The 14,840-nt window shown below is 36.9% G+C and overlaps 1 protein-coding gene and 1 long non-coding RNA gene across 6 annotated transcripts; both read left to right on the plus strand.

Annotated features, from left to right (window-relative positions):
- The first annotated feature begins 325 nt into the window (after positions 1-325).
- On the plus strand, positions 326-2,401 carry LOC113290108. The gene is made up of 2 exons (XR_003331395.1): positions 326-496; positions 758-2,401. It is a non-coding gene; the product is annotated as an uncharacterized LOC113290108 (long non-coding RNA).
- A 3,867-nt stretch (positions 2,402-6,268) lies between these two features.
- LOC113290110 (solanesyl diphosphate synthase 3, chloroplastic/mitochondrial-like) lies at positions 6,269-14,461 on the plus strand. 5 transcript variants are annotated; one of them, XR_003331397.1, is made up of 15 exons: positions 6,269-6,684; positions 7,191-7,283; positions 7,976-8,056; positions 8,148-8,219; positions 8,700-8,828; positions 9,325-9,411; positions 9,756-9,827; positions 10,341-10,426; positions 11,116-11,248; positions 12,108-12,197; positions 12,569-12,667; positions 12,926-13,180; positions 13,550-13,597; positions 13,904-13,971; positions 14,076-14,461. XR_003331397.1 is itself a non-coding variant. In XM_026539643.1 (12 exons), the coding sequence occupies exons 1-12, from the start codon at positions 6,550-6,552 to the stop codon at positions 13,103-13,105; spliced, it is 1,257 nt and encodes a 418-aa protein (XP_026395428.1). In that variant the 5' UTR covers positions 6,270-6,549; the 3' UTR covers positions 13,106-13,495. The 5 variants fall into 5 exon arrangements, 1 of the variants encoding a protein (XP_026395428.1); XR_003331398.1 differs by lacking the exon at positions 13,550-13,597 and having other exon boundaries at positions 13,894-13,971; XR_003331396.1 differs by lacking the exon at positions 13,550-13,597.
- The last annotated feature ends 379 nt before the right edge of the window (positions 14,462-14,840 follow it).

Raw genomic sequence — 14,840 nt, forward strand, 5'->3', positions numbered from 1 at the left:
TTAATGTATTTGTATTTTGTTTTATATATTTGCCTGGATTATGTTAATTTTGGAAAATGGGTAATTCGTTTTCCTCTTTTAGTTGTGCTTTTAGGATTATAATCAGTATTGTGACAGTACGAATCTTTTTCACAGGTTTGACCGGACCCTTTAGTCAAATTATGCACTTACAGTGCCTAAGAATCTAATACTCAAGTGTTCACAACATCTTAGGGTGCCCATATAATTAATGTTAGTACCCAAATACATGAAAGCCTGTCTTATCTTAAATTGTTGGGTGCTTATATAGATAAGCATGCATCTAGACAGGTGCCTACACATAGAGTTTAGTGTTCTTGTTTTTGGACGCGTGGTGTTTGTCCTTAAAAACGGAAAAGACCAGCTATTCTTGGGGAGATTTTTTCATCTTCTTCCTTTCCCCCTTTTTCCCTTTCTCTGTTGAACATACTTATGCATGAGTAGCTTTGCAGAAATCTTATTAGATGGAGACACAGAGGTGTGGATGTAGTTGGTTTGATTCGTAGTCGAGATGGAGAATCTCTTCTTTATGTTCTTGAATTGTTAGATGTTGAAGTAATCATTTTCTTACTGAATTGAACATTGATATCCATGTCAATTGATGGGTTTGTATAACCACGTTGATGCATGCTTCGATTTAGTTTTCTGTTATAATTTCTTCTCTGAATTGAAACTTATGTTCATATGAGAACTAGGGTTCTCACTTTATTTCCTTTCTTCTAATCTTAAGCAATTTCAGAAATTGGTTTTGGAAGATGGGGAACGGTAGAGGATTTGTTTGAGAAATCAAATGAATCGAGCTTGGAATATTATTGATTCGTTGTTGCTAATCTTTGTGTCGTTTGCATGGAAGGTATGGAACTTCCTCTTTATCTAATTCTACTAAATTTAAGTTAGTTGTGTTTGGATCTGTTTTTCTTGAATTGAATATGGGTTGTTGAAGTTTCTATGTATTAAACCAATGGGTAGCTAGCAAAGAGCATCAATTATATGATTTGATGAGTTCATATGGAAATTTTGAAATTTAGGGTTCTTCAAGAAAATTAGAGATTTTATATAATCTTTTATTTAATCATCAATTCAGGCAAAACTATAAGATGGGTTTGTAGTGTTTCAATACTAATCATGTTCATGTGTGAGCTGGTGAACAGGAAGCTTGGTTTGGATGATGGAACCGTAATTTGAGTTTTGAATTTCATTGATCTGACATATAAATTGAGTCATAAAATGAGATCTAACCGTTGAAATCTTATGATTTTTGAATATGTTATACATTAGAATATCAGTGAGACTCGCCTAAAATTTCATAATGATCTGACTTAGGTAAGTGTTATAAACTGCTGTTTGTCAGAGAACCATACTGCTGAATGTAAACTACATGGGAGAGTTTTTATACTAAAACGAGGCACTTAGATTGCATGGATTTTGTTAATTTTCGGATATGAGGAACCCATGTTTGTGATTACTAATCTGTAGAAATTTCAAACAAAATGTACCGTGGTAAGTACACCAACTAGGGGACTTTCTCCGGTTACGCCTGTGTAGTTCAGTTTGGTTTGATCATATTAAATAAGTCACAAATCAACATCTAACCGTTAGAACTCAACTAATTTTGGATATGTTATGCATAGATATGTCTGGAAAGCTCGGTTAAATTTTCGGTATAATCGGACCATTAAAACTGGTAGAAACTTCTGCAGTACAGAGAACCTATCATCAGAATTTGTATAACGTGGCAAACTGTTTAGGGTTAAAATGAGGAACTTATACTACTGGGATTTATCTGATTTTTGGATATGAGAAACCCAACTGGGTTATGTTTCATATGTATAAATTTCAAAGCAAATGGATCATGGGAAGTACCCCAAACAGGGGACTTTGTACAGTGATGCCTATAGGAATTCAGTCTCGTTTGAGCTTATAAAATCACTCGTAACTTGATATCTCACTGTTACCTTCCTTTAAATTGTATATACATTGTAATGGCTATAGTTATGAATGCTTTGTGAAAATCTTGTTATGGTACGATCCATGGATTATTGTTTTTCTGTTTTATGATTGAAGTCATATCTCATGAACTATAACGGCTGAACTCGATTGAGTGCTTATTCTCTTCGATTATGTGAATGACTACTCTCAGATTTGGTCTCACGGATTGTTTAGCTGCTATGTTGATGATCAATTATTGTATGAATTTGTCTTTTGGAAACGTATGCAACAAATTACTATATGAAAATGCTATTTACTGTAACTTGTTATCATAAGAGAAATGTAAACTGGAAGTCCCAGTGCTGACATGTAATCATTATTATTACTTGTGGATTTGTAAATAATAGCACCCTTGTTCAAGTTTGGTTTCCGGCACATTTGATGTGCATTTCAATTGCTTGTATTCTAGCTGGTTATTGTGTTGTTCACCCTGAATTTTAGGCCAAGTTTCTTTAGGAAATAGCAAGCTGGAGCTATAGTCCTTCTACACGTCTTGCTCTGTTGTGGTTGGAGAATCATTTTGTTCATACTTTTAGGTACTTAGATTTGTGTGATGGGCACAAGAAAGATATGAAATACGTCTATAGCATGTTAACCAATATACCCAAGGATCATTTTACTATGTGCCTATCCATTATTCGATAAGATCTAGAGTAACTTAATGTGCTGGTCACTTTGATTTATTTGAAAGTAAATCAAGTTTATTCCTTATGTCATGTAGATGGATACTTTGGGTTAGAGTGAGATTTGTAAACTAATATGTATTAATACGTTGATTAAGTTTATTTGATAGAAAATGACACTGGGAATCTATATGAACTGCTGGCTCGGTGAAATTAAGTTTATTTGATAGCTAATAAGAGATAGTTTCTACTATGGGTAGTTCATACTATCTATTCATATAAGAATGACGAACTACGGTCGTGTTTGATCCCTTCGAGCAACGGAGAGGGTACGTAGGCAGCCGCTATGCGGTTCAGCACAACCATGCAAGGTTGTTCATATCATCTGGAAGTGTTGGTTGCTGCTTGACAGTTCATACCATCTATTCGGAGATGATTGCAACCCTAGCAGTTTATAACATGTTTTGGTAAGAGGTAGTTGCAGTACTGGATGTTCATACTACCAAATAATGAGATGATACCTAATAATGAGATGATTGTTGCGTCTTCGAGATAATTCATACCATTTGATAACCATACAGTCAGTGAGACAAGAGATGATTATTACCATTCAAGGTAATTCATATCATCTGCCTCGGCTAGTGATTTAGGAAATGGTTATTATTGTGCGAGGTAACTTATATCATCTGAAAAGGAATGGTTACTTCAAGGAAGTTCATACCATCTACTGGGCCATAATTGGCACCCCCATTATATCTGGATAAACCGTCTGGGACGGTGAGATTGTCAGGCCCACTAGGGCACACACCTATGGGTGGCTACCCGGAAGATCGTTGCGGCAACGATGGCTGGTAACCAGACCTACCATGACATTGGCACTGGCCATTCCTCACCCGTATGATGCGGTGTGTGTTGTCAGGCCCACCGGGGCACCCCACCACCTCGGTGGCCACCCGGAAGACCATTGGCACTGGACGATGGTGGCTGGTATCCAGAACTACTCTGACAATTCTGACATTTACTTGACCCTTAATCGAATTGGTCCGAAATTTTGAAAGTTTAGTTTCTTGAGTGGCATATCAGAGAGTCGGAGCTGGCCAAGCGGGTCGTAACCCGACTCGTTGGGAGCAAAAATTCTCTGGTACGCTACAAGTATGGTTCTTTCTTTTGGTATAACAGATAGACTACCTCGTTAACGAGGAAACCTTACTGGTTATTAAGAGGAAGATAAACAGTGACAGTTTTATCAACACGATTCACCAAGTAATTTTGCAAGAGCAACACCACCTTGTGAAGATTACTTTTTATGAATGAATTTTCTCTCCGACTTCTTTTTGCTAGTTACCATCGTTAACTAGAGCAATGTACGGGTTAAATTGAAACAAAGTATAACTGTACCGTACCTATCTCGATTAAAGAGGGTAAATTTAGTAAGAACCGAAACTGGTAACTCGGCGGGTCAGACTGAGCCACAACTCACACATGGTTAATATTTTTTATACTTCTCCGATTGTTTATATACCTTTACGAGAAAAAATTAATTTCCTTGAGCTTTACTCATGATAATAAACTTTTAAAGATTATTACTATTAGATAATGGGGCAGGATCCGCTGACATGGTTATATTGACATAATCATGACATGGTTTGGCTATTTTTTCTACAAAATCCAAGTGACAACGAGTTTTAAGGTAATTTTTTGGTGACATGTTTCACTTATATAGCTCTACATTCCTGCCAAAAATGAGAGTATTCCGATATACGAAACTTCACCATCCACAAATTTTAATTTCAGCCGTTAATCTTCAAAGGTTGATATTCAAAATGGTAGATGGTAGTCTTATACATCTCAGAATGTTTTCATTTTTGGTAGTAGAGCTATATAAGAGGAACATGTCACCAAAAAATGAGCTTCAAATACGTTGTCGCTTGGGTTTTATAGAAAAAATGGTCAAACCATGTCATGATTATGTCAATATAACCATGTCATTGGATCTTATCCCATAAAAATGGCCAAACCATGTCATGATTAGATAATAAACTGAGAATATGAACGATATGTGTGCAAAAGAAAGATCAAAAACATACAAAACAGTCCTAGTATTAGGACCCATTCACAAAAGCATCCTACTTTTACAAACTATTAACAAAATGATCATACTTCCGTTAAAAAGAGAGTTAAGTGGTGACTCACAGTTAAATATGTTAATGAAATTACTTATGTGTCCTTCATATTTATCCCTTCATGCACAATTTTAACTTTTGCTTTCATTATAATTTTTTTGACGGTGGTGCTATTTGTAGGTGGTGGTGATGCCGTTTACATATCGTTACACCGCATTCAGGATCGTAAAACCGCATTCAGGTTTTTTAAACCACATTCAGGATCGTTACACCGCATTCACCCAAAGGGTTCACCCCTTCCCCTTCGGGGTTTAGCAGAGATTCTTAAGCTTCCACCACCACCACCACCGCTTCATCACCACCACTTCAACCAATTAGTTAACTAGGAAGAGTGTTTTGAGGTAGGGTATTTTCGGAAAAGATAACACAATTTTATTCAAAAATATTAGATCGGATGGAAAAAGACCATTTTGTAAATGAATTACAAAAGTATGATCATTTTGTGACCGAATATCAAACCACAACAGAAAAATATCTTCTATCCAATCAAACTCAGAAGCAACCAAGTGTTGCAAAGACAGAGCAAACCATATATGAGATGCAATATGACACTGGAAAGTCACCTTTTCCAGTGAACTGGCCGAGTATTGGAGCAATAGTAATGCGGTGTATTTGGAAGTTAAGGTGTAATGTGGTTTTCAGAAATGTCATTATAAATCTTGACAAAGTTATATTGGATACTAGAAGACATATCAATACTTATATTGCTCCTCCTTTACCTGTGAAGTTCTTTAGAATGGAAAATAAAACTTCCATTCAGGCGGTTGATCATATCATGTTTATAGATGGCTCTTTCAAGAATTTTAACATGGGTGTTGGTATTATTCTCTGTGACAATGCAGGTACAATAAAGGGTTCGAAGTCAGACTTTGGACTGATCACAGATGCAGTTGCTGCTGAGGCGACTGCTTTAATTTTGGCAATCTCCTGGGCAAAGGAGATGAATCTGTCTAAAGTGTTGTTCGCTAGTGATTGCCTTCAGTTGGTGGATTTTGTTAAAGGAGGCAATAGTGCAGTGGATTGGAGATGCAGTGATCTTTTGGAAGACTGTCGGTGTTCTTTTTCTTGTTGAAGTAGTTTTAATATTATACATATTAAGCGTATTAAGAACAAGATAGCTGACCGGCTCGCACATGGGCGGAGTCAGGATTTAGAAAATGGGTGGGCAACTTATCAATTAACACATATTTTAGGGGTGCAAATGAGTAAAAATATCTAGAATTTGGCTTAAGAGATCATAATTGGGCTTGAAAGCCATTTGGGATGGGTGGGCAATTGTACACCCACCCTTCCATGTGGCTCCGCCTCTGAACTTGCACCTCGGACTAGAACGTATGTTTTAAAGGATATTTAGGTTTCTTTTTCTCCTTTTTGGACAACTTATCGAGGAAAGAACCTTTAGTTGATGTCCGTAAACTTCTGCTATGTTAATTTATTTGGTGTGTTTCTCAAAAAAAAAAAAACGACGGCGATTCTGTAATTGGCCCAAAGAAGGAAAAAGGAAGCCGGCCGTCACACACACTCACAGTCACACTCACAGTACCAATTCCAAGTCCTAATTTGAAGGCCCTAGCACCACAAATGTCGTATTTGGGGCAACGTGGCCAAAGTTTCATTCACGATGCGTGACTTGCCCAGCAAGAGGCAAAGAGCAAGCAAAACTACTTCTGTTTTCTTACACCCCTTCAAATCCCTTCCCTTATACTTTTTTTTGTGATTTGCTTTTGAGAGTAAATATGTATTTGAGATTGGCTTTAAGAAATTTGAGCTCCAAAACTGGAATCCTTTCAACTTCATCATCATGTTTGAGTAAAACCTTACCGGAGATCCATCGACAACAGCCTTCTCTTCTTCTTCTTCTTCTTCCCAAGGTATGATCTTACACTTAATCAGTACTTCAGAGAAAGTTGTTTGTTATGATTGCTTTCATTCTTAGTTTTTCTTCTTTTGGTATATTTCTAAAACCTAGGTTTTTGTTACTAATGGAAATTTGAGGTTAATTGTGTTTGTAATTTCAATTCTGTCTACTACTGATTGTTATTAGTGATTTTTGGACCATAACGAGAACATTATGTTTCACCATAAAAAAAAAAGAAACCCCAAAAAGGTTTTATTATGGATTTACTAACTGATTGGAACAGTGTAACCAAACTAATTGATGTTGAGGGTTTGACTAGAGGTGCCCCAGAATTTAAATGTTTAATCCTCTGCATGTCCGGTAAATGGGTGCCTTAACTATTCATTTGTTAATGATGACTTCTTTGGTAAGAATTTTAATTTTGTTTAAATATTCAAGGGATAAACTATACAACACCATGGAGTTCCTTGTTTGATGGTGCTGTTAATAATGGAACTGATGGCTCTTCTGAATGGCTAGGTTTTCGTTGGTGGTGATGCTTCTTATGGGAATTCCCACTCGTTCCACAGCTTCAGGTTTCAAGTTCAGCAAGGTGGGAGTTCTTTAGTCGAGGTAGGTCTTGTAATTTTAATTTGTTTGTTATCTGACCCCTCTTTGTTTGTTTATATGTTTCAATCGGTTAAAAGTGTAATTATGTATATTTACGACATATTTTTGTTTCTAGTGTAGTAAGTATTTCCTGGGCATGGGTATTTCAAAAGTGAAACCATCGAGATGCGTCTTTGCCTAATCTCGTGTATTATCTTAGTGGACCTACATCTAACCATGTGAATATTGCCGATAGTCTCCTATATTATCTTAGTGGAACCCTACACCCAAGTATGTGAATATAGCCGATAGCAAATTGTAGGAATTATATATTGGGTAGTCGAATGAACTACAAGTTTGTCAAAAAAGAATAATATTTTTGTTCGTGTATTGTTTGTCTGAATATTAGCTGGTTATCTCTTTCCGTACAATAAGATGTTATCTGGGCTATATTAGCTCACGCATTAATCTAAAATGCCTTAAAAAAAGAGATTGCTGCACATGTGAAGAGAGATACCTGCCAATGCTTGTGGATCTTGCCTTCTCGGGGAAGTAGGGTACTAACATGTGAGACCTAAAGACCCACAATAAGAAAGGTTCCAATATATTATGGTATAGAAGTATATATTGTTGGTGCTGGTATTTTTTCTTTCTTTCTTTCTTTTTTTTTAATGAAAGAATAAGTTAGTTTTAGAACATGAAATTGTGTTTTGTAGGAGCCAGTGGATCCATTTTCTCTTGTTGCTGATGAACTCTCTCTTATTGGTAATCGGCTACGTGAGATGGTGGTTGCTGAGGTACATTCTTTTTTTTTTCTCCCCTCGCTTCTGATAATCTTTCAGAGTAATGAACATCAAAGATAAACATGTATGCTTATTTTTGATGTAGGTCCCTAAGCTTGCCTCAGCTGCTGAATACTTCTTCAAGATGGGGGTAGAGGGAAAGAGGTTTCGTCCCACGGTATGAACTAATGCGTTTACATTTCAGGCTTCTGACCCTCTTTGACGTAACATCAATTATACCTTTATTTTACTGTACTATGATCCTCGATGCTTAGAGTAGTCTTGCCCGTTGATGCTAAGGAGGTTCTAGTTGTGGTCATTGGTGATGACTGATGATAAAATGAAAAAGGATGGACATTTTGTAGGTTGTAGTTGTTATATAAGATAAATAAAGGTGAAGATAGTGACGGAGGAATAATTGGTGGTGAGGCAGCAATGGTTGGGGCGATCTGCTCATGAATCTTTGTCTGGATGTAGCTCACGGTTATCTTTATACTGACATTACGAACATCATCACCAGTCTGCACATTAATTACTGTAGATCGAGTATAACCTTTATGCTACTTACAGTTTATAATGACATGCCTGTTTTACTTCTGTTTGTGTGTTTGTCTCTGTCTTCCTCATACGAAACTACAGATTCCTTTCTCTTATGCAGGTTCTATTGTTGATGGCATCAGCATTGAATGTGTCGCTACCTGGATCTGTTCCCGATGCTGTGGCTAATTTTTCCAATGAACTCCGTACAAGGCAGCAGTGTATTACTGAGATTACCGAGATGATTCATGTGAGTTCTTTAGAATAAATGCATTTTGTCTAGAATTTAATCTCACTCCGGCTGGTGTACGAAACCTTTTGGGAAATTTATTACATATTATACAGAGATGATCGTGCTAACGCTTAATTGTTTGTAATGCTCGACTTACCTGAGGAAATTAAGTTATGACTTTCACGCCGTTAAAAACCTTTAAAATGACCTTATATCTGATTGAGTTACATTAATCTCGTGTTTAGGTATGTCATACATGTCGGTGCGTTTGATAATATTTAAGAAAGAAAACCCTGTTATGTGAGCGTTTCTTCGTCCTGTAGATGGGTCACAACTGTAGACTGGTCCTTTACTTGGTTGAACATCTATTTATCTTTACCATTCTTTAAATGAATAACCCTCTTTTCCATTCGCACCAGAGTACCATGATGCTTCCTTTTATCATTTGCCACTTACTCTTATCTTCTCTTTTTCTTTCACATGAATATTTAAACTTGGGTATCCTGTCTGCTAGGTTGCAAGTCTTCTTCATGATGATGTCTTGGATGATGCTGATACAAGGCGTGGGGTTCGTTCCCTTAATTTCTTAATGGGGAATAAGGTATCTTTGCTGCACTTTCTTTTCAGTCCCCTCCCTGCGAATGCTTTTCATGTTTAGGAAATGATTGGCAATTTCGATGTTTGAATCCTGAATTATGCTTTACATTGTTATCCTGTTAATAATAATTTAGACTTGGAATTTGAACGATGACCTCAAAAAGGGTTCATTTTTTCATAATGCACATCCCTTATGTCGATATTGTTGATTACTTAGCTGTATATAGATCTGTTCTTGGGTAATTTCTTCTTTAAGACTATGCCTGGTATTAATCACTTTAATATTGGGTTACTTTTTGACTGTCCGAGACAACATTCAGCCTCAAATTGATTGTTTAAATGATGCAGCTGTCTGTGCTAGCAGGAGATTTTCTGCTTTCTCGAGCTTGTGTGGCACTTGCCTCTCTTAAAAATACAGAGGTTTGTCTTTACCTTGTAACAACTTCTTCTTTGCAGCAATTTACCGACTTTGCCTAGCTTCTGTATGACCATCTTTTTGACGTTAGCCTTAAATAGAATTCATCAGGGTCTCATATTTGCTAGTTACCATCCACAGTCTACCATCAGATTACATCTTTTATAAAAAAAATAAAATAAAAGTGGTAACTTGGGGAAAGGGAGTGGAAATTGCTTACTAGAGGGGCACATAAAGACCATGGTAACCATGAAACGGTAGATAGTTTCCTAGTACACAGTTAGTCAAAGACCATGTCTTGAGGCAGGTTGTGAATCATGTATCTGTAGGTAAATCTAGTTGATTAGTTTAGTTCTCTTGATGAGGGTGATTATGAGTGGGATGTCTAGTAATCGGCATCCACCCTTTGGTAGTAAGTAACTAAGGGGTCACCAACTTCATCAAAGATCCCGTCTCATCTTTTATTGGTACTTGCCAAATTTTGTCAATCTTGATCCTCATTAGCGTGCATTTTGCAGGTTGTCACATTACTTGCAACGGTTGTTGAGCATCTTGTAACAGGTGAAACAATGCAAATGGCCAGTACATCAGAACAGCGCTGTAGGTAAGGTATCCCAACAATGGTTTCTGTATCTTGTAGCGTCTACCAGTTTTGTGCATTCTACTTTACTCAATGTTACATGTGAACGTCTAAAACTATGTTCTTCTGTTGGGCTACTAATATCTAATCACCATTTTAAACACTGAGAAATCACAAGTGGTAGGTCGAATGTTAGAAAAAGCATGGAGTCAGAAGATAAATAACATGCATATTGTCAATATTAAATTTATATTACAGCATTAGGGGGGATACATAGCATAAAGTTCCTAGATTGAGAATTTTGAGGTTACCGAGGAAGGAAATGAATAGGTGAGCAATGGAGAAAAAAAAATTCGGAGCAACTATAGTTATTTATCATTGAACGGACAATAGTTGAAATTTGGTGGTAAGAAAGGAGTGAGACTGGTCTCTCATAATAAGTAGATGGTGAATATACTCACCTTGTAGGCACATTTAGCTTGAGAAGACGCTCCAGACTTGGAGCCCATCCCACATACTTCTTCCATCCTTATTGTTGGTCAAGTTCAACATCATCTCTTATTTAACGTGTGGGTTTGTTATTGTAAGCTATGCTTAGTAAAAATTGAGGTTTAGGCTTCATTAACTGTTATTAGCATCTCTTACTGGATGGGTTTGTTATCATATAGAAGAGCAACTGTCTAATGTTTGGTGTGAATTTAAATTGATTGCAGCATGGACCAGTATATGCAAAAGACATATTATAAGACAGCATCATTGATCGCGAATAGTTGCAAAGCAATCGCTCTGCTGGCTGGCCAGGCAACTGATGTTGCAATGCTAGCCTACAATTACGGCCGCAATCTGGTATTTCGACTCTTTCTTTTGCAATATTTTCTTTGTATGGTTGGGGTTTCTTGCACAGTGTCTTGAAACTGTATATCTGGGGCGCAACTGGAGATAAAGTGCATTGAATTTCACTATTGGTATCATGTGCAAGAAAATTCTGCTATTTAACGCTTCTATCGTATTAGAAGTTGATCTACACTTGAAAATATGGCTGTTCACGTCACCTCTTACATCCAATTATCTAATGATTATGTTGGAATTTTTATATTGCATCTACTCTATAACTAGGGTCACTAAGGATGAAGTAAGTTAATCCAACCCACACCTTTAAACTTTAGAAATCACTTTTTGTTTATGCATTATTGGGGAAAGAGGGTATTTATAAAGGGCACCGATAGGCTCTCTTAACCTATTGCTGTTGCTAAAAAGTTGTGAAGGAGAATCAGAGATCTTAACAACCTTCACGACGGATGTTACTAATAGCCCTTGCTTTGCTTACACAAAATTTCAATCATCTGCCATTAACAATTCTAGCATCTATCTCTGTCTGTTGTGATCACACACTTCTAAAGGCGATAAACAAACCACTATTCTCCAAAATAAATTTCTGAGAAGATTCCAGTTAGATATTGAAAATGAAATGAACAAGCCATTAGTAGTTGGCCTCGCATCTATGGTTGAAGTTGGTTTGAGGCTTTGTGAGACTGAGAAACCCTTAAGCGCACAGGACTTAAACTGGTAGCCCACTCGACACAGGAGTTGGCCTCGCATCTATGGTTGGTAACTGATGTCCAGATGCACTTACACAGACACACATATGTTGCAGAGATATAAATTATTTGCCTTCTGCTGATTGTGTTTTTTTTTATCGTCTCAGGGCTTGGCGTATCAATTGATCGATGATGTTCTCGATTTCACAGGGACGTCAGCTTCTCTCGGAAAGGGTTCGCTTTCTGACATCCGCCATGTAATTCATCTTTGCACCTTTGTTATGTTCGGTTGTAGAATTTATCTTGTTTTGATTCTTATGGTAAGGGCACTGATAGGCTCATATCCATATTCATAAGGACCTTCAAACTCGTTATTTTTTAGCATTTGATGCATGAATTTACCCTCTCTAATGGAGAATCAAGCTTCTCATTCGGCTCCTTCAACACTCCTAGTTTTCGAGAACACTTGTATAACATATTTTTGCACCTTTTCTGGTTTTGGCTATTGGATGGTTAATGGGTCGAAGAACATCAGTAACTTTTTCATGATTCCACGTGATGTCTGCATAAGTCATAAGGCACCGATCAATATGCTATCAATTGCTAAGTAAATTTGCTCATTTTATAGGGGATTATAACAGCCCCGATATTGTTTGCTATCGAAGAATTCCCACAATTACAAGAAGTTATCAATCGAGGCTTCAGCGACCCTGCAGATGTTGATCTTGTAAGTATATCTTCTTCCATATATCCACTCACACACTTCGCTAAGTAATTAGGTGTTTTTAGAATCGTTACACAGCAGATATAAGTCAACTACTATCATGCTTATGTGCTAGACACAGAAGATGTACAGTTGAACATTTTTTTTTTGCTCAATCATGTTTTTATTCAAAAGCTAAAGAGAGATTTCTTTTGAGAGCTTGTTTCCTTTTGTTTCCGATATTTTTTTTGCTAATGCGTGCTCTTAATCTGAATATACTAGGCCATTGAATACCTTGGTAAGAGTCGCGGCATACAAAGAGCAAAAGAACTAGCAACCGAACACGCCAACCTGGCAGCCTCAGCCATCAACTCTCTTCCTCAAAGTGATGATGAAAATGTCAGAATATCAAGACGGGCTCTGGTGGACCTCACTCATATAGTAATCACAAGAACAAAGTAGACACAAACAAACTACTCTTCCCATTCAAACTACATTAAAAGAAAGCATGTAAAGCATACTTCTTATCAATTTCTGGTAAGGCCTTTTTGTATCCCTCCTTATATTCTTTTAGTTGGTTTCTTAGTTTTGCATCCCTTCTTTATATGTCAGGAATAGTTATGTGAAAACTTAGCTTTTCATGTAAAGCCAAATTTTGCTCTTCTAATCCAATGATTTGGCTTCCTAATGTTGGTATTCTTTCTCGTGTACTCCTTTAGTTGATTTCGTGTCTTTTGATTCTATGTCTGTGATGCGTTCAACCCTTTCGTTACCTTGTTCGTTTTTCCTGATGGACATTTGTAAAAGAATAAATTTAAAAGAAAGGTTGTTGTTTCTATTTAAAATCTTAAATATTTCGCAGATCATAAACATTTTGAAAGTTGAATGATTAGTTTACTGTTCCAGGGGCCATTATTCTGAAATGAACCAATTCAGCTGCCAGAGGCCACATCTGTAAGGACTTTTTTTGAACAAGAGACGAAGCTTATATTACATAGAAAGATTTATTACATCCTGATTGAGACCACCATTCCCCACATAGATTGTTTTTCCTGGCTGCCTTAGTTAAAGCATCTGCAGCTTTATTACAAACTCTATGCACAAACACACAAGACCATACAGGGTTAATATTACATACATTCACACATTTCCTAAGAAGAGGCATACTTTGCCATTGAGTAAGAGAAGATTGTTGTTGTAAGTAGTTACTGTTACCAAAGTTATATGTTTCAAAGATAACATGAGACCAGCCATTTGCAGATGCCAATTGCATAGCCTCCAACATTGCCCATGCTTCAGCCTGCTGTACAATGGAAGCTCTTTTCAAGGTTGATTTTCCCATAACATATGCTCCTATAGAATTCCTTGTTAGAATACCAATTCCAGCTAAAAGAAACTTATGATTATAAGAAGCATCAATGTTTATTTTCAGGAACTGAGAGGGAGGAGGACTCCAGTGACTACCCATAATGTATCCAACTCCAAGAGGGTTTCTATGAACAACTGAGTAAACATGCAAATGACGACATGATACATATGAATGAACATGATGGATGACAGTATTGTGGTTAGGTGTAATGTTGTTAAAGATTACACTGCATCTATGTTTCCATATAGAATGCAAAATGCAGGCTATTATATGCAAAGCCTGAGGAGTGTTCAGAATAGAGAAGATAAAATCCCTGTTCTGCCAGCTTTTAATCCAAGAGAGGATAGAAGATTGCTGCATAATGAAAGCAAACTGTTGAGGAAAGAACTTCTGTCATAATGCCTTAGTGAAGGGACAAAAGAGCAACATATGATTCAAATCTTCCTTCTGATTGCAGTTCCAGAGCACACAAAATTGATCAGAATCATACCTGTGTTTAAAAAGTTTTGTTTTAACTGGAATTGCATCATGAATAATCTTTCACATGAAAATCTGATACTTCAACGACATCTTCAGTTTCCAATAAGCTAACCAAAAGCTTGGAGACAAACCCATTGACATGTCCTCAGTAGAGACCTTTTCACAGAGCATTTTATAAGCAGAAGCAGTAGTAACAATACCTGTATTAGTAAAAGGCCAAATTATGATGTCTTCTTGATCAAGTTGAATAGGAATTGTAAGAATAAAGTCCACCTGATTATCAGAAAATAACTGCCTGAGAAGAGGAACATTCCACTGTTGGGAGATAGGATCAATTAGCTCTGAAAC

This window comes from Papaver somniferum, chromosome 6 (assembly GCF_003573695.1).
Source record: "Papaver somniferum cultivar HN1 chromosome 6, ASM357369v1, whole genome shotgun sequence".
NCBI lineage: Eukaryota > Viridiplantae > Streptophyta > Magnoliopsida > Ranunculales > Papaveraceae > Papaver > Papaver somniferum.